Genomic DNA, 21,320 nt, shown 5'->3' on the forward strand with positions numbered 1-21,320 from the left:
TAACAGAGGCACTGATGCCGACTGATCTGTGTTTACAGGAACACTTACAGAAAACAAGACAAAGGACGTTATTGGGGAAGAAACTCTGAGATCATAATCTCTAACATAACATGGCAGAGAAATATCTGCAGCCATCTTTCATTTATAGTCTCTTTTCATCCTTGTTATCTTACTTATATTTCATTAATTATAATAAATAACTGAAGTGTAAAAATATACATATTGAAATAATGGATATCAAAACAAACAAGTTAATTATCAATTCTATTGTACACTGTGTTATTTACTGAAATTTTCTGAAATGAATAAGTATAATGAATTTCATGACGACACTACATAAGTATTAGTTTTTTATCTCTATGTTGCTAATATGATGTCTTTAACTTTAATGCACCTAAATACCTAAAAGTATAAATAGATAGGTTTTACATGTGTGTTGATGTAATATGGGATTAACCTAACAAGTTCAATAATTTGATTTGTCACTTAAAGGCTCTTGGCTTATTAAATCATTTAACTTGTTAAATACATTTCATTTTACATTGACACAAATTTAAGATTCTATTTATCATATAACCCAAATTTTTAAAAGATAAGCAAAAACTCTTATAAATTTGCCTACACGAATGGCTTGGTTCCACTTACAGATATCCTTTTTCACTATCAAGACAACCAAGTGACGTCATAAAAGATATGACTTATTTATGACGTTACAACAGTGGTATAAACATGTGTCTTATGACATTGCCACATGATATGACATAACAGGTCAGAAATGTGATAGATACGCTGTACCTAATGTAAAGGATTTACGTGACATGTAACCATTTATCAGTAGTCACTAATTTATGATACAATAACTTTTACTATAAACACATGTTAACTGTCATCTGGTTGCTGTGTGATATGTTATTATTATTTGCAGACAACACATGTCTGTCTACCATTCTAAAACAAGCACAGTACTCCCTAAAGGACAGAAAACTATCAATGCGTAAAACCTTAATTCAATTGGCTCTATAACCATCTTTACATATTGTACGGATGTTCCTGGCTGAAAAACCGATCTCGAGGGAACCTGATCTATCGCATTCGGGCTGAACAAATTCGGCATCTTCTCCTACATCCGTAAAGTTATTTAAGGTTTCTCTTTAATTAAAATTATATGCTTTTGTGTTAATCCTGCAATAACTCCAGGAGGCCAACACAATTCCTCTGAGTCAAAGTCATGGGCTTATTACAGGACAATAATGCAAGGGTGCCAACATATTACTTCTGAGTTAAAATCTGGGTCTGGGCTTATCACATGACGATAAGCCCAGGGCCTAACACATTACTTCTGAGTCAGTTCAGGGGTTGGGCTTATTACAAGACAATAATCATAGGGGACCAACACAATACTCCTGGGACTTGGATTATCACAGGAAAATAAGCCCAGGTACCAACACATTACTCCTGGGACTGGGATTATCACAGGAAAATAAGCCCAGGTACCAACACATTACTCCTGGGACTGGGATTATCACAGGAAAATAAACCCAGGTACCAACACATTACTCCTGGGACTGGGATTATCACAGGAAAATAAGCCCAGGTACCAACACAATACTCCTGGGACTGGGATTATCACAGGAAAATAAGCCCAGGTACCAACACACTCTGAATCAAAGCTATGATCTGAGCTTATAGCCAGGAAAATACAGCATAGTCCTCTCTTGTGTACATATGTAAGTACTGATAGATCTATTTTAACAGTTTAACATAGCAGAGTCAAGATTTACACGGCAGAGTTGTTAAGGAAGCTAAACACATTAATATGCTTCTAGAAAACCTGTTTTTTTTCTCCTGTACTTTTTCAGGAATCTGTCATAGTATTTCTTATGTTCATGTTTTGCTGTCGTTTCTGTGACTTTTATTTCAGATTTAAATTCGGTTCGCATGTTGGTATTTTCTTTATTGTTTTAGAAAGGAAATGAAAGAAACAGCAGAAACATTGAGAAACAAGAATAGGAAAAGTATCAGTTAAAAAATATTTCATCCAGTGACAGTACGCTGGAATAATGATACCTCTTACATCATCATGCTTGTAGAAGTCAGGGAAAAACATGAAGGTTCCTAGCTACACACAAATCACCAATAAATCAGTGAGAAATTGATCCTCACAAAGTCTGCAACTAGAAACAATCCAATTTCAAGCATTGATCAGTTTTCTTCTTGTGGTGGCTGCTAACTTATAATTTGAACATACAAGATTGGGTTCAGTGAATTCCTTACCACTGAGATTACATTTGGTATCATTTTGCTCTAGACAGAGTCTTGTGTTACAACCACAAGTATCTTGTAATCTGTATGCTCATTCTAGTACCTTTATACCAAACAATAGTGATGAATTTCTGACAAATAAAATAATTTTCCTAAATCCATGATTATTAAAATATGCCACATTATTTTGGAAAAAGGTATAGTCTTATAATACAGGTAATCAATGTGGTGTTAGATAGTCTTCTATGATAAGGTAGTAGTGGACATTTCATGGTCACCTTACCAGTCGATGTTTGTGGGAATTTCTCTTTAGCAGTAGAGTCCGGCTAGAGACTAAAAAAGGTCGTTAGTTCAAACCCACAGTGGCAGGGTGATTTTCATTACTCCTTCCTAGAGATTTGGTGTCATTCACCACTCCTAGGGTGTCATTCACCACTCCTGGGGTGTCATTCACCACTCCTAGGGTGTCATTCACCACTCCTAGGGTCACTCCTAGGGTGTCATTCACCACTCCTAGGGTGTCATTCACCACTCCTAGGGTAGCAGCTATAGGAGAATGAGATGCTTCCTTGAAGAGTTCAAACCTGGTTTGTTGTTGTCGTTCAGATTGAAGACTTTGTGAAGAACAGAGTAGTACAGAATTTGATAGTTCAGGAATTTCCCTTTAAAATTAGAGCATCCAGCTGGAGACCAAAGGGTCCCTTTTTGAACCTCCCTGTAGGGTAATCACTGAAATAACTTTTATTTTTACATCACAGTTTCATCAATATTAATTTCTTTAATAATACAAATTGTACTAATATCTTAATTATACTTTCAATTCTCATAACAACAAATCATTATTCATTGTTGGGTGATTAATTGCAATGCCAATTTTACATGACAACTTTTCAGAATTATAGGAAGATCGTTTTGGTCTGAACTACCAGGCACGCTCAAGCACATGCAGACATGTCATTTCTCTATTGATTTCAGAGATGTTTCACCATTGACCTCAAAAGACATTTAAAAAGTTTACTTTTTTAAAGTTACCTGAAATAATTGGTACAAAGAGGACCGATTCGTAAGTATATTTCTTCTTGATGAAACAATAACTTCCTTCAAATTTTTTTATTAACTTTCCTCGGATCTTTAGAGATTAAGTATCATTTAAGCTGCTCTAGAAAGTCAAGTTTACAGTAAACTGCAACACTTTAAGTTTTACAGCTTGTAATTCCTTTTAATCGCAAATACCGTATCAGTTCTATCAAGCGCCCTGCGGTCATCAAAGCATACATTTCATGCAGGAGAAATATAAGCAGTTGGATGGATAATCAGTCATTCAAGCTTTAAGATACTGAAGGCATTGGTGGACAATTATCCAGGAGGAAACAGTGGCATGGAAAAACATTTTAACATACACAAGACAGTCATATAGCCACTGTATAAAATTCTTCAGTCTTAAAAAAATTCAAAGAGATGACCATGGATGAACCCAAAGAACTGGTAGCATTATTAGGTTAACTACGATACTTAAGTTAGATCACCAAGAGCTTCACCGACTAGATTATTCTGTCTATCACACTTCCCTACCCATAAATCCCTCTGATTTAGTGATTATGGTGTAAGATACAGGTTGCCAAAATATGATGCCTATACATCAGCTGATAAGAAAAATTTCAAATCTTTACTGCATGTCTGTTTTGAAGCACACATGAACAGGACTTTCATCCTGTTTTGATGTGTTATTTAAAGTATAAGTCTAACCTGTAAGGCTATTAGAGATATTATCTTCCCTTGTTATAACGGGTTAGTTTACCCTTCACTGTAGAGTGTTTAAACAAAGTTATATAACAACACATTCCAATGTCATCAAAATATTGTCAGCATTAACACAATGATGTGGAGTTTTTAAACCTTGTTGGAACTTCCAATCCAATCAAGGGATGCAGCACAAACACCTGATTAATACTGTTACCCAACACGATGCACTAGCTTGCACTAGCTAAATGTTTAACCAACTCCATTCTTACAGTATTCAAATGTTAAGTCAACTTCCTGCTAGCAAAAGAGCTACACATCTTGCAAACTTCCTGCTAGCAAAAGGGCTACACATCTTGCCAACTTCCTGCTAGCCAAAGTGCTACACATCTTGCCAGCTTCCCACTAGCAATATGGCTAGACATCTTGCCAACTTCCAGCTAGCAATATAGCTTGGCATCTTGCCAGCTTCCTGCTAGCAATATAGCTAGACATGTTGCCAGCTTCCTGCTAGCAATATAGCTAGACATCTTGCCAGCTTTCTGCAAACAATATAGCTAAACAGCCAATAGCAATAGCTAGACATGTTGCCAGTTTCCTGCTAGCAATATAGCTAGACATCTTGCCAGCTTCCTACTAGCAATATAGCTAGACATGTTGCCAGCTTCCTACGAACAATATAGCTAGACATCTTGTCAGCTTCCTGCGAACAATATAGCTAGACATCTTGCCAGCTTCCTACTAGCAATATAGCTAGGTATGTTGTCAGCTTCCTACTAGCAATATAGCTAGACATCTTGCCAGCTTCCTACTAGCAATATAGCTAGACACCTTGCCAGCTTCCTACTAGCAATATAGCTAGACATGCTGCCAGCTTCCTACTAGCAATATAGCTAGACATGTTGCCAGCTTTCTGTGAACAATATAGCTAGGCATCTTGCCAGTTTCTGCTAGCAATATAACTAGACATGTTGCCAGCTTCCTGCTAGCAATATAGCTTGGCATCTTGCCAGCTTCCTGTGAGCAATATAGCTAGACAACTTGCCAGCTTCCTGCTAGCAATATCTAGACATCTTGCCAGCTTCCTGGTAGTAATATAGCTAAACATCTTGCCAGCTTTCTGCAAACAATATAGCTAAACATCTTGCCAGCTTCCTACTAGCAATACAGCTAGACATCTTGCCAGCTTCCTGCGAACAATATAGCTAGACATCTTACCAGCTTCCTACTAGCAATATAGCTAGACATCTTACCAGCTTCCTGCTAGCAATATAGCTAGACATCTTGCCAGCTTCCTGCTAGCAATATAGCTAGACATCTTGCCAGCTTCCTGCTAGCAATATAGCTAGACATCTTGCCAGCTTCCTGCGAGTAATATAGCTAGACATGTTGCCAGCTTCCTGCGAACAATATAGCTAGACATCTTGCCAGCTTCCTGCTAGCAATTTAGCTAGACATCTTGTCAGCTTCTTACTAGCAATACAGCTAGACATGTTGCCAGCTTCCTGCTAGCAATATAGCTAGACATGTTACCAGATTCCTGCTAGCAACATAGCTAGACATCTTGCCAGCTTCCTGGTAGCAATATAGCTAGACAACTTGCCAGCTTCCTGGTAGTAATATAGCTAAACATCTTGCCAGCTTTCTGCAAACAATATAGCTAAACATCTTGCCAGCTTCCTACTAGCAATACAGCTAGACATGTTGCCAGTTTCCTGCTAGCAATATAGCTAGACATCTTGCCAGCTTCCTACTAGCAATATAGCTAGACATGTTGCCAGCTTCCTACGAACAATATAGCTAGACATCTTGTCAGCTTCCTGCGAACAATATAGCTAGACATCTTGCCAGCTTCCTACTAGCAATATAGCTAGGTATGTTGTCAGCTTCCTACAAGCAATATAGCTAGACATCTTGCCAGTTTCTGCTAGCAATATAGCTAGACATGTTACCAGCTTCCTGCTAGCAATATAGCTAGACACCTTGCCAGCTTCCTACTAGCAATATAGCTAGACATGCTGCCAGCTTCCTACTAGCAATATAGCTAGACATGTTGCCAGCTTTCTGTGAACAATATAGCTAGACATCTTGCCAGCTTTCTACTAGCAATATAGCTAGGCATCTTGCCAGTTTCTGCTAGCAATATAACTAGACATGTTGCCAGCTTCCTGCTAGCAATATAGCTAGACATCTTGCCAGCTTCCTACTAGCAATATAGCTAGACATCTTGCCAGCTTCCTGCGAACAATATAGCTAGACATCTTACCAGCTTCCTACTAGCAATATAGCTAGACATCTTACCAGCTTCCTGCTAGCAATATAGCTAGACATCTTGCCAGCTTCCTGCTAGCAATATAGCTAGACATCTTGCCAGCTTCCTGCTAGCAATATAGCTAGACATCTTGCCAGCTTCCTGCTAGCAATATAGCTAGACATCTTACCAGCTTCCTACTAGCAATATAGCTAGACATCTTACCAGCTTCCTGCTAGCTATATAGCTAGACAACTTGCCAGCTTCCTACTAGCAATATAGCTAGACAACTTGCCAGCTTCCTGCTAGCAATATAGCTAGACATCTTGCCAGCTTCCTACTAGCAATATAGCTAGACATCTTGCCAGCTTCCTGCTAGCAATATAGCTAGACATGTTGCCAGCTTCCTGCTAGCAATATAGCTAGACATCTTGCCAGCTTCCTGCTAGCAATATAGCTAGACAACTTGCCAGCTTCCTACTAGCAATATAGCTAGACATGTTGCCAGCTTTCTGTGAACAATATAGCTAGACATCTTGCCAGCTTTCTACTAGCAATATAGCTAGGTATGTTGTCAGCTTCCTACTAGCAATATAGCTAGACATCTTGCCAGTTTCTGCTAGCAATATAACTAGACATGTTGCCAGCTTCCTGCTAGCAATATAGCTAGACATCTTGCCAGCTTCCTGCTAGCAATATAGCTAGACATCTTGCCAGCTTCCTGCTAGCAATATAGCTAGACATCTTGCCAGCTTCCTGCTAGCAATATAGCTAGACACCTTGCCAGCTTCCTACTAGCACTAACTAGAAATCTAGCCAATTCGCCTCCTTTTTTTGTTACTGTAGCTGTCTATTGTCCATTAGATCTATTTCTAGAACAAAGGAAATATTTTTCCCGAAAGTGACAAGATATAAATATTGAATTGTTAGATAGGAATATGGAAGACCAAATTGGCAGTTAGAGATAGTAAAATGGATCAATTACACTGAAAAGTTTTCTAAAAAAGGCAAGTCTGAAGAGATATGAGGACTACCTGCAGATTTGTGGTAGCTAGTTTGGTTTGATGAGCATTAGGAGCCCATGTAAGTGTTAACACTGAAATGATAATGACATCACAACTATCATAGAAAACAGTGTTTCATTTTATGTCGCAGATCTAGTCTTAAAACAATATTTTTATTAAGATTTGTGTCTCTGCTATTCCACCAGGTCCCAACAAAATTTTTGAGTACTTAATTATCCCCAGGATGTGTAATTAAGAATCTGTTTTTGATGTTAATGGCCATTTATTAAAGAACTTAATCACTTGCAACACATCATCAAGCTGGGTGATATGACAGCTAATTACAGCAATTTAGTGCTGATATTTAATATCTTATTTATGTGATTACTGAGGTGGTATCTAAAACAAGAATTAATACTATGAGTTAAAATAAAACTTATCATTAAAAAATTGTTTCAAGTGTCAATGTAATCAGAATATGATGTCTATGAAAATGTTGGGGCTGACTGAGTTTTATCATTAGTAGTTCTCAATTCCAGACAGAAATTATCAATTATGGCAGTCACCAATTAGTTGTCTACATAAATAAAATTGGCCTTATTTTTCTTTTTGGTTTGAAACAGTGACCTAACTGTAGCCTGTAACAGGGCAATGGGTGTTACACAAAATGTAAGTAAGGACTGATCTATAATAATAAAACTTTATTTATTTTACAACAATTGCGAAACAAGTTTTTCAAACTTATATTAATCACTCTTGTTGGCTCAGATGGAAGCACACGAGGGGTCTTAGTGTGGAAGGAAACCAGAGTCCACGGGGAAAACCAACATGGTCGGGCAGGTGACACTATATCTTTTCACATCCATTCCAGGAATCAATCCCAAACGAACACCCAACTGATCTGAGACACTGACCTAGGTTCGAGGTCACATGACAATGGGTGTTGCACAAAATGTAAGTAAGGACTGGTCAGAGATACTGACCTAGGTTAGAGGACACATGACAATGGGTGTTGCACAAAATGTAAGTAAGGACTGGTCAGAGATACTGACCTAGGTTAGAGGACACATGACAATGGGTGTTGCACAAAATGTATGTAAGGACTGATCTGAGACATTGACCTAGTTTAGAGGACACATGACAATGGGTGTTGCACAAAATGTAAGTAAGGACTGATCTGAGACATTGACCTAGTTTAGAGGACACATGACAATGGGTGTTGCACAAAATGTAAGTAAGGACTGGTCAGAGACACTGACCTAGGTTAGAGGACACATGACAATGGGTGTTGCACAAAATGTAAGTAAGGACTGATCTGAGACATTGACCTAGTTTAGAGGTCACATGACCATGGGTGTTGCACAAAATGTAAGTAAGGACTGGTCAGAGACATTGACCTAGGTTAGAGGACACATGACAATGGGTGTTGCACAAAATGTAAGTAAGGACTGATCTGAGACACTGACCTAGTTTAGAGGACACATGACAATGGGTGTTGCACAAAATGTAAGTAAGGACTGATCTGAGACACTGACTAGTTTAGAGGACACATGACAATGGGTGTTGCACAAAATGTAAGTAAGGACTGATCTGAGACATTGACCTAGGTTAGAGGACACATGACAATGGGTGTTGCACAAAATGTAAGTAAGGACTGATCTGAGACACTGACCTAGTTTAGAGGACACATGACAATGGGTGTTGCACAAAATGTAAGTAAGGACTGATCAGAGACACTGACCTAGTTTAGAGGACACATGACAATGGGTGTTGCACAAAATGTGTAAGACTGATCTGAGACACTGACCTAGTTTAGGACAATGGGTGTTGCACAAAACTGATCTGAGACACTGACTAGTTTAGAGGACACATGACAATGGGTGTTGCACAAAATGTAAGTAAGGACTGATCTGAGACAGGTTTAGAGGACACATGACAATGGGTGTTGCACAAAATGTAAGTAAGGACTGATCTGAGACACTGACCTAGTTTAGAGGACACATGACAATGGGTGTTGCACAAAATGTAAGTAAGGACTGATCTGAGACACTGACCTAGTTTAGAGGACACATGACAATGGGTGTTGCACAAAATGTAAGTAAGGACTGAGACACTGACCTAGTTTAGAGGACACATGACAATGGGTGTTGCACAAAATGTAAGTAAGGACTGATCTGAGACACTGACCTAGTTTAGAGGACACATGACAATGGGTGTTGCACAAAATGTAAGTAAGGACTGATCTGAGACATTGACCTAGTTTAGAGGACACATGACAATGGGTGTTGCACAAAATGTAAGTAAGGACTGATCTGAGACATTGACCTAGTTTAGAGGACACATGACAATGGGTGTTGCACAAAATGTAAGTAAGGACTGATCTGAGACATTGACCTAGTTTAGAGGACACATGACAATGGGTGTTGCACAAAATGTAAGTAAGGACTGATCTGAGACATTGACCTAGTTTAGAGGACACATGACAATGGGTGTTGCACAAAATGTAAGTAAGGACTGATCTGAGACATTGACCTAGTTTAGAGGACACATGACAATGGGTGTTGCACAAAATGTAAGTAAGGACTGATCTGAGACATTGACCTAGTTTAGAGGACACATGACAATGGGTGTTGCACAAAATGTAAGTAAGGACTGATCTGAGACATTGACCTAGTTTAGAGGACACATGACAATGGGTGTTGCACAAAATGTAAGTAAGGACTGATCTGAGACATTGACCTAGTTTAGAGGACACATGACAATGGGTGTTGCACAAAATGTAAGTAAGGACTGATCTGAGACATTGACCTAGTTTAGAGGACACATGACAATGGTTGTTGCACAAAATGTAAGTAAGGACTGATCTGAGACACTGACATAGTTTAGAGGACACATGACAATGGGTGTTGCACAAAATGTAAGTAAGGACTGATCTGAGACATTGACCTAGGTTAGAGGACACATGACAATGGGTGTTGCACAAAATGTAAGTAAGGACTGATCAGAGACACTGACCTAGTTTAGAGGACACATGACAATGGGTGTTGCACAAAATGTAAGTAAGGACTGATCAGAGACACTGACCTAGTTTAGAGGACACATGACAATGGGTGTTGCACAAAATGTAAGTAAGGACTGATCTGAGACACTGACCTAGTTTAGAGGACACATGACAATGGGTGTTGCACAAAATGTAAGTAAGGACTGATCTGAGACACTGACCTAGTTTAGAGGACACATGACAATGGGTGTTGCACAAAATGTAAGTAAGGACTGATCTGAGACATTGACCTGGGCTTACAAGTAGATACAAGACCTTGGCATTATATCATCACCTCTCAGGTCTAGACTGAAACCCAAACTCCTGGTCAGACATGGACTAAAGGACGCCACCAGAAAATCTGTAATTCTTTTCCTTAAAGATCAAAACATATTTCCATGTTATCACCAATGCCTTCTGTCTCCAGTTATCACCCTTCAAAGGTCTCGGGTCCAATATAATGAATCACTTCAATTGTGGGATTCCTGGACAAATGTCAGATTGTATCATGTCTACTTTGGTGTGGTATACATGCTTTCAAGAAAATAATAGATAGTGTACTGATGTTTACATGGATTTTATTTGAAAGCCAGAAAAATGCAAATGTTTATCAGGTCAGCAACCTCAGTATTACTTCCTGGTACCCTGTGTGATTGAAAGCTAGGTTCTTTTCCATTTATCTAACCTTTCATATCTGTTTACCTATTGAAGATTCTATAGACTCTATATCCAAAACATTATCACCAACTGTTGATCAGCTTCAGGACCACCTGTTTTATACACAAAACTTTACCTTTGTACATATTCCTTCGCTTTAAACAGTTAAATCTAGGTTACAATTTTGTTTCATAAAGACCAGAAATGCTTTAAAAATTTGAATGTTAAGTTGTTAAAAAACCTTCATTGAAAGCGTAAATAACGAGAAAACTTTGTACGTCTTGTTCCATTCTTACTTGATAAAAATATCTGCACCTGATAATGAGGTTCTCTTGACAATTAATTCTAACTAAGAAAATTGATTTATTACTGAATCTATTTTATATCATTATCATGTAATGAAAATAAATGATCAAACATTGATCACATTATTGTAACTGTATAACACAAAAGCCCACACTCTGGAAAACTTCTCATTTCACATCACACAAGGTTATTCATATCAGAAAATACTGTAAAGTTTGCCAATGTTTTACATCTAACTACATCTTAAAGATATTTGTAGCCCACTTCTCCAGTACATTCATAGCTTCTTGTTTCTGACATCAAAGACAATATGGACAATGGTATGTAACCAGGATTATGAATATGCTTGTTTTATCTACCTCCTGCGCATAGCAATTAATGAGAAGGGCATCAAGTGCATCCCACGGAGCTCCCACCCCCACCCTGAACCCATTCTTCTCTATAAATAGAGAACAATGAAGGGAACATGGTGTACTCTCTGTAGCAATCAGTAGGGGGGGAGGATAAGGTACACAATGTATAACGGAACTCTTCAACTCTATACAGACATGTTGGACGCAATATACCCTCAGTCAGACAGATCTTAACCTTGATCAGATACGCCTAACAAACCAGTGGTCAGAGTTTGATCCCTAATGGATGCAACTGAAAAATAATGACTTCTGTTAAAATGAGCTGATGCAGTCTCCTTAAACGAAACAATTGAAATATCAGTAAACCAGGAAATAATGTACTCCAAAATTCACATCAAAACATAAGACTATAAGATATCAAAAATGTACACCATGTTAATGCCCCTGATTGAATTACATATGATTTAAGTATATAAAGTTTTAAGTGGTTTAGAAGATATGGCCTATGTTGGTGAAAAAGACTTGTAAAGTGGAGCATCTGAAGGCCAGCCTACATGAATCGGGTCACAGCATTAAAACCACAAACAAGTTTATATTGTTGTACATCAAACTGTCACCAGGTCTATATTTAGCCTACAACTAATGATTCCTGCTTAAGATAGCTGCTAAGGCTTCCATTTTATGTAACACAGGGATTACTTAACTCTACAAATAATCAATATATATCTATCGTACACAGTAAGAAACCCCAGCATCAATGTGTTATCTAGTTTTAGTCGAGATCCTATCCCCAGAAAAACCTTCAGGCTTCATGTAATCATTGACACAACAGTTATAATGAACTGACCTGAACATATAGGTCTCTAGTGACAGGCTTCTCAACTGACCCAATAGATATGTAGCATTCACCTCCTGTATAACACCTTGTTGATAACCAAGGAAGGTCAATATCTAAGTTATAGTGATAAGGAACTCTTTTGAAACAGAGGCAATTTTAGACATTCTAAAGTGGCAACTATGGTAATTATTCAAGCATGATGGCAAATACCAAGTTTGATGATGTTTAACAAACCAAAATTTTTATTTCTTCACGTATATCTGATGGTGGCAGAAAAACTTCTCTGTAAATGGAGGTTCAACCCAATAATTCCTTACTGATAAGGAATATTCCACCAAGTGTTTCTTTCAGTTTGCTTTAGAATGTCATTTAAACTTTACCATGTGACTGCATTGAGGCGCTTTTTTCCATTATAAGAATAGCTGTAGAAATTTTAAAAGGTTAAAATATTTAATTTTCTCATTTCAGATATATTTTCCACTTCTACACTAAGCCATTTACATCTGAAAATATTACAGTATATTGAAAATCTTGCAGACTTTTTAACTCTGCCACGAGAAATTCAAAGAAGGAGGAAAACTCTGCATTCAGGATAGCTCCTATTTCATGTAAAAACCAGTTTATTTCATTATCAATGCCCTTTACCCCTACATATAAAGTGAAAAGTAACCAGTCTTAATTTTTACCAAATTTGAGTTGAACAAGTTAATTTTAGCTCTTACAACACCATTTTAAGACAAATTCAAAAGATCTAACAATAGTATATGAGGATGAGAACTGTTGACCTTTAGTTGTATGATCATACCTATATCAACCTGCCATATATGTACTTCCTAACAGATTCTATACATCTATTTTGCAGGTTAGCACCACAGACAAATTATATGGTAGATTTAGCATCAACACCTCCAGTTCTCTAAGGTCTACTGGACTTGTCCAGTCTATCAAAGGAAAGCTCTCTGGCAGCAGACTTCATTGACAGAAACACATACGGCTAATGGACCCCAAAATTGATGCTAGATTCTGGTCAACAGTACAAGCTTTCTCCATTAGATATACTATAACAGTCTCAATATTCACAACAGCAACAGAGAACGTCTGTTTTACATGCAAATACTGACCTGTACAATACCTTCTATAAAACATTTTCACCAGCAATGCCATCAAATGTATTACAATATTGTAATACATATGTAATTAAGCTATTAATTAAATGCACATTCAAAGAAAAATAACTACCAACAGAAAAAACTGTTTACATCTTCACATTCCTACATCAGGTAGGAGTAACAGCAGTCCCTTACATGGTTTGTGGAGTGGAGGTTTAATGAATGGAACCATCACATAACAGTCCTAATCTCCAACGGTATAAACAGAACTTATCAATGCCAACAAGTGCTTGGATCTCTAGAAAATTGTTACTAACACCCTTCATGAACAACTTTGAGCCCTAATCCTATTCCTGAAGACAAATGAAGCTTCCCCCGATAAAGCCTTCTTGCTGTTTCTTTGGTTGACTACTTTCTCCTGTAGGTGTAAAGCTTGACACACAACGTGTCAGGATAATTTTGTCATAAATACTACTCCTGATTAAGGGTAATGAATTGGATATAAGACGCATCTTAATTTGCTTGGTCTGAAAATGGAAGCACATGTTGCTGGATATTTGTCCAGTCATGTTCTGAAGCCTGTCATAGACATCAAACGGAGGGACGAGCAGGCCTACCAAGCAGGCCTACCGATCCCCTGGTACTGTTGAGCTCATTAACGACGACTATATTCATAAGATATATGTAGAGTACCACAGTTTCTACACAGTGAGCAGTTTGATGGTCATCAACAATGCTTGAGAGAGGGTGACTCACACACAGTATCTAACCCCAGGTAGCTATACCCTAACAGGATAAATGGTCTGAACACTCACCTCATATCAACATACCACAAAAACCATTTAATCAATACAGTGAATTAGAAAGCTGTTGCTACACAAAGATATAATACAACCTTGCCTCTGTGATTGAATGTCATCACTTGGTTGCTCGCCAACATTTGAGGATGCTAAACGAAACTTTAAATCGCAAATTACAAAATACTGAAAAAAGTACCTTTCTATTCAGACAAATTCTAAATCACAAATTACAAAATACTGAAAAAAGTACCTTTCTATTCAGACAAATTCTAAATCACAAATTACAAAATACTGAAAAAAGTACCTTTCTATTTATACTTATAATAAGAGAACATTCCATCTCTTTATGATTAATTTTGACTTTAAATCTCCAACACGTTTTAGGATGAAACAATCATGATTGTGATTTATTGGTATAATATTTCACCTCATTATTTCGATCCATGTAGGTTGGCAATCCTGTTCAATACTGCTATATGCAAGCTGTGTATTAATTACTAACAAATTAATTTTATCATACATCTGTGAATCTAAAATTGTGTTAACCCTCATCTTGACCTTCAACTCTGTGAATGAAACAGAAGCCTGCCATTCAAGAGCAGTGCAGTTTCTGGATGGGAGATTCCGGCAAGGTGATGGAGTTCACCATAAACAAAATTAAACATTTCCTGTACATGTAGCAGCACATGGCCGTTCTGATGTTATGCTTTATATCTGTTATATACTGATATCCTTTCTACTCCATCTATGATGGCGAGTTACATCTGACATCAAAACACAGATCTCCTCACTGAGAGACTAAGCTGTTTTAACTAAAGGTCTCGTTACTGCCAGCTGGTGTGAAAGTTCAGTTAAGAATATTTCATAAAATCAGCAATTCTTTTTATCCAAATGATATGTGGTTTAATGGAACAAAAATGCAATGAAAATGTTGTAAAGTAATTAGTGAGCAACATTAAGTGTTTTTTGAATGTGGGATAACAGATCTAGATCATTACAGCAGCTACAAGGTTATCCAAAGCTTTGACAGCAATTATCAAAACTACTGTATTTATCCTGCAATAAGCCCCAGGGACCATAACTCTGTATCAAATGTACAGGGTTTCCTTTTATTTCAATGCGTCCACTGGGGACCAAACATGTACACTGGACCTCTTGCTCACTAGTCTTACATACATACCAGCTAGGATTTATCTACATTGCATACCCTATTTATATAATCCCCTTACCCTACTCTTAATGTTCAGTATCAAAATTTAGGGAGGACAGAAAAGAATTCATCCACATGTTTTCAGAGTCACAGAGATGTCTGTGGGACAATATAAAGTGAATATCACTCCTGAACCACCATATTGGTATCAGTGTAACAAAATTCACTATTTATTTCAATGCCTCTGTTAGGGATCAAACCTGTTACCTTTGGTGCACTTGTCTACATGTATGTTCAAACAATCAAGCTAAGTAGAAATTTCCTCAATATAGCCATTACCAGGCTAGGATTTACTAGGGTTACAATGTAATACAATAGTATGTGTTGAAAAAGCCACTGGACAGCAATAGCTATAGGTGAGCCACACAGACATGGGCTTATCTCCTGATAGATAATTGTATATTCACAGCAATAACATATAAAGTGGTTAAAATCTACTAATTTTATTTATATTTCTTAAATAATTTCAGATATAACATTCAAAATAGAATTCCTCAAAGTTTAAAAAGTCATTCTCTGCATGTCAGAATGTAATCACCATATATATCATTCACATACCATATTGTAATGAAGTATAACGTCAAATCTTGTACTTTCCAACACATCTACATCAAGATACACAAGACGCTATGATGGTGCTTATTTCTACAGATCACGATTTAAATTTCCAATGTACTGTACAAAGTGGAGTCCATTGCATGCATGTGTTTATATACATATGATATATATAAATCATGATGCCAAATGCGATACTGTACTCTTTCCAAATCTGCATAATATCTGTATAATTCTACACCAAAAACCATTGAAATTGATTTAATCAGCATTTAATCACAAGTTTTTGCTAAGAAACAGCAAGCACTTGTAATTTCATGATAAATGGATAGAAATTCACCACAAATTTACTCTTTTGTGAAAAGCCAGGTTTATTTAGAATCTGGTGGGAACTATGACGGCTCTACGTAAATACCTAAGACTGTTTTTGACATCAGCACAACCATCCAGTATATGTAGACAATCTGGTACACTGTACTTATACCTTCATGTACACCTCAAAACACCATCACCAGGGAGTCTTCCTTACACTAAACATTCCTGCTACCCCAGTATTACATCTGTATTTCAGCTCGTTTCCAGCATTTTTTTTAAACATTTGAGAGAGTCGATACTGAGGTTAACAGTGAGCTGAATTTACATCATGAAGTCAATTTTTTTCCATTAAAATGTCCACAACACTTCTGTAAACATACCTAATTTAGCTATAAAATCTTATTTCAGTGCATTTCACCCACAAAGTTTGCAATGAAATATGACTTCAGTAATTGCATTGTCTGTATGCAATTTTTATGTATAGCAATTATTGTGGTTGCACAAATTCATCGTCATGGTAATTTGCCAAAAAATAAAGCACTAAATTTGATTGCATAGAATTAAGAACATTTATAATACAGAAGCTGATACACCTGGCTGATCTGTGGATTGAAGTGAAAGTAGGCTGGCCATAACTTTTTATACAGAACACAGTACTAGTATACAGATGTATTAATGTACAAAGTGTCTGTTTGTTTGTAATATAGAAACAATAACACAGATACTAAGTGATATCTATGCCACCACCTTAATATCTATGTATATACAATAACACCTGGTGATATATACTAAGTGATCTAGAGATATCTATGCCTCCGCCTCAATATCTATATATATACCATAACACCTGGTGATATCTGTGGCTGACCTCATTGTTAAGTTAGACTGGTGTTAAGATACAGTCTACCTAAAGCTAATATGATGTATCAACCTCACTGTTTATGTTAGTTTATGTAAATTACAAATGATTCAACATTAACCAGGACAAAAAATACTGGATCAGTATATCCTTCCTATCAATGTAGATGTCAATTCCTTAATTCATTAATTTTCTTCCTGTGTGTCACACATCATGTGAATATCAATCAAATACATAGAAAATTCCCTATCACACACACACACCCCTCCCACCTCCCTCCTCACACACAAACACATACTCACCCCAGGAAACACACTGGTTATACACAAAATAACACATTACACAGCCTTACAATAAGAACCAGGTCATTCAGTTCACACAGTCTGTCTGACTTGAGGATCATCCTGTCAATGTGAGCAATCATTTCATCTGCACACCCCTCAATATGATTTACTTTTAAGCTAAACAATCAATAGATACATTACCAAGACAGGAAATCTAGTCACAAAGATACCAAATCTTATATATCAACTGTCATAAATATACCAGGAAAGTGCGAGACCCAATGCAATTTCTTCATTTAATATACAAGTAACGGTAGTTTGTACTCAGAAACCTTGTTAACAGCTAGACTCATCAACAAATACCCTATTCTACCCATTAAGCACCCAGGATTCTAAGAAAATCTCAAATTGAACAGGGGATCTTGTGGGACTATTTCAGACAAGATCAAAATTGTTCACAACAGGTGAAGTACTTTTTCATTTAAGGTGGCAGAAAAAATGTTGTAACGTTATCATGCAGTAATCTTCTGCTGCTGGAGGACCATATTTGCTTCAACAGACTCAATAACTTTCTTGATTGTGCAAAATGTTGATTTTTCCAAAACTAATCAGAATGTTGTACTATAATTAGGACCTTATCAATGGGTACTTACAGGAATGCAGGCACTTAATCAGTCAAATACTGTACTTGTTACAAGGAGATTCCTCTATAACTAGTGAAACCATCAATTCATAATACCTATCACAAAACTGCATCACACAGGATATAAACATTGAATACATAGCTACAGTGCTGTAAAATTCTTTCATCTTCCACAAAAATGCAATGAAATACATCACATACAGACCGTACATAACCGAATGCAATTTTGGATCCCAAAAAAGTATTTCACTTTTTCAATAAAACCAGGAGACATAAAAAGAATCTGTGGAATCACAAGACGGAAAGGGAAATCCCCACAAGGATAATACCGTTACATGTCACACTGACAAGAGTTAACAAGAATTAGTATACCTGGCATATGTATAGAATACCAACAAATATTCCAATTTCCATCTCCTAACATAAAGTGTAAATATAGTGACAACACTAGCATATCTTTCCTGACACTACAGATAACAAAAGAGTCAATCTTAACTAAATTTGCATGTCAGTATAACAGATATTGCTAGCACATAACTAAAGTCATGTATGGAAGTTTGCATCCATATCATGATCTGTATCTAATTAAACATCTTTAAATGCTTAGGAATTAAAGTAAACTAACTTTCCCCAGCTGTGTTACTACAAGTACTTGAACTAACTTTCCCCAGCTGTGTTACTACATGTACTTAAAGTTAGATGACAAATTACTTATCACCTTTCTAGAGATCACCATCACAATAGGATGTGTGGCAAAATGAATAGACAGTTAATTCTAATGTGTCACATCTAGGTCACATTAAATACACTTCTCATAGCTCTGTCCCTTACTTCAGTATACATGTACTGAACTCTCCACTTTTTATAACTGGTAAATTTAGAGACTTTTAATTTATCATGGTTTTGCGTTTAAACTTACCTGTACATACAAGGAAATGAAAGAGATATTTTGTATAATAGGACTTGCTACTTTCATTGTTAATTTTTAATAAAAACATTCACGCTTTCTTGTCGGGCTTGATTTTGTGTTTAGTGTTATAACAGGATTTTAACCCCTACTTAACACTTCTCAGTAAAGGATCTCCTTTTGATACATATTTTATATCATATGTTTTCTATGATTTAGCAAAAATTAACACTTTCAATGCAAATGTATGTACATCTGTTTTCCCCAATCATTTCCGTGTGATGGATGACAGATATATTGATAAAATCATCAGTCAATATCAAAGAAACTGACAAAATTATGATTTTAGATCAATCATATTTACCCTTAATAATTCAAGTTTATATTGTACCTGTTCATATAATGTCTTAACATTGTGTAGTTTAATTTGCTCCTTTATAACACGGCCCTTTTAGAGCAGCGTTTCTATTGAGTTAGCTTAGAGATACAGATCATAGGTCTAAGTACAGCTTGTCTGTTGTGGCACTGTCAGTAGTTTGTTTCCTTGGGGTTTTTATTGTAATTACTTTACCTGCCAAACTTACTGCCTTGAGGCATTTTCAAAATACAAATTTACATCCAAGGAAGTTCTACTTGCTAAGCTTTAACACTGTCAAATGGCTATCCTTTTCAAATTAATTTTATTTCAAATTGATTTCAAAAGCAAAATAAAATTTGAAAAAAAAATCAACAATGATAATAAAACACACTGATTATCACATTCTTTTCTTTTTGCTATCTGGTCCTGTTTAAGATGCTTTAAAATTTCAATATTAACTTGTATTTCATTATGGGATTTACGGTAATACAAAAAAAGTTTCCCCAACCAGGTCAAGCAGTGCTGCAAACTTTTAATCTACCTTTTGAATATAAAAATATATAGTCCTACAGCTTGATTTCTCAACTACAGTACAGAAAATCGCGACCTACATGTATACATACAGTATACAAGATCTACATACAAGTTTATGTTAAACTTAAAGCTGAGCTACGTTTTTCGAAATTTTACTGTATATGCCTACTGTCTCTTAGACTGTTGAGCAGAAACATAATTGTTCTGTTTTTCTTCACGTCTTTTTTCTTCATGAAAATTTCAGATGCTACTAGAAATGCATATAACAGGACTAAGATCTCTGAACACAGGTAAAACGAAGTTAGCGCACAGCTGATCGTGTTGAAATGTCAACAAACATGTCTATGAATAATAAATTCGAATTCTACGTACCTCAGCGGGTCTAACAGCCGTTTCAGCATCCTGCACGTTTGATAACACAGACTTTGGTCTAAAACAAGCTCCATCTGGGAGTTCCTCCAGAGTAAACTCTTCTTTTTTATTTGTTTTTGCAGGACTTTTATCCATAGAAGCCGTCTCTGATGATCGACTGGAACCATCACGATGTCGCTCGGCAAATTTTTCACGTTTGTCTTGTAACTCCTTCAAATCTTGGCTTTCAAAATGCTTCTTAGATCTCATTAAATACATCCTGAGAAAATAGAAATAAAAAATCCTCTCGCTAAGTTTCCAAACCCCACCGTCCCATCTCTTTGTTTTGTGTACAAATTCATCCACTGAACGGCTGCTCGTGTGCCTAACCACCACTTCCGGGTCAAAATTTAACCTTTGCTTATCAGCATCACTCGCGCTCAAGTTGCTAATAGTGGGAGAGTACACTAGTCGCTGTGTTTGTATACAAATATCTGACTAAACAGAGGACAAAGCACGTGGTTATAAACTCGGGTCATATACTGTATCGGTGACGTGAAACCACGGTCAGTTGAGATTGGATTGACACAATATAGAGTGGGTTTCTTGGATGATTCACAAACCATCTGTGTGTCACCTTCGATACGTCGGTCAAAGATAAAGTTAGAGGGCAGTTACCTACCTGTGTACCGAGCTACTACTTACTTACATACCGACACGAATATGCGTACTTCTCGACTACTGATTAGATTTTCAACGATAAGAATTCATTCGTAAGATTAAAGGGGGGAAATATATACGCTTGTATCTGTATGTACACAAATTTGGAATGTATTTCTGATAAATACGTAAATATTTTCTCAATGTCAACGCGAACATTTGGAACCGCAGGCTAAATCTAAAGAGGACCAATAGTAGAATTTGTACAGGGTGCTATAGTGTAT

General features: G+C 36.8%; 1 protein-coding gene across 1 annotated transcript in view; it reads right to left on the reverse strand.

Moving 5' to 3' along the window:
- The window catches only part of LOC132546756 (uncharacterized), a 124,347-nt gene extending 103,664 nt beyond the window's left edge, over positions 1–20,683 (reverse strand). The window contains exon 1 of the mRNA XM_060210475.1: positions 20,398–20,683. Within this exon, the coding sequence (XP_060066458.1) occupies positions 20,398–20,655 (258 nt within the window). The 5' untranslated portion in view covers positions 20,656–20,683. The remainder of the gene's footprint in view (positions 1–20,397) is intronic.
- Positions 20,684–21,320: the final 637 nt, after the last annotated feature.

The sequence above is a fragment of the Ylistrum balloti genome, unplaced genomic scaffold, assembly GCF_031769215.1.
Source record: "Ylistrum balloti isolate Yb309-2 unplaced genomic scaffold, AGI_CSIRO_Ybal_v1 Utg369912, whole genome shotgun sequence".
NCBI classification, from domain to species: Eukaryota; Metazoa; Mollusca; class Bivalvia; order Pectinida; family Pectinidae; genus Ylistrum; species Ylistrum balloti.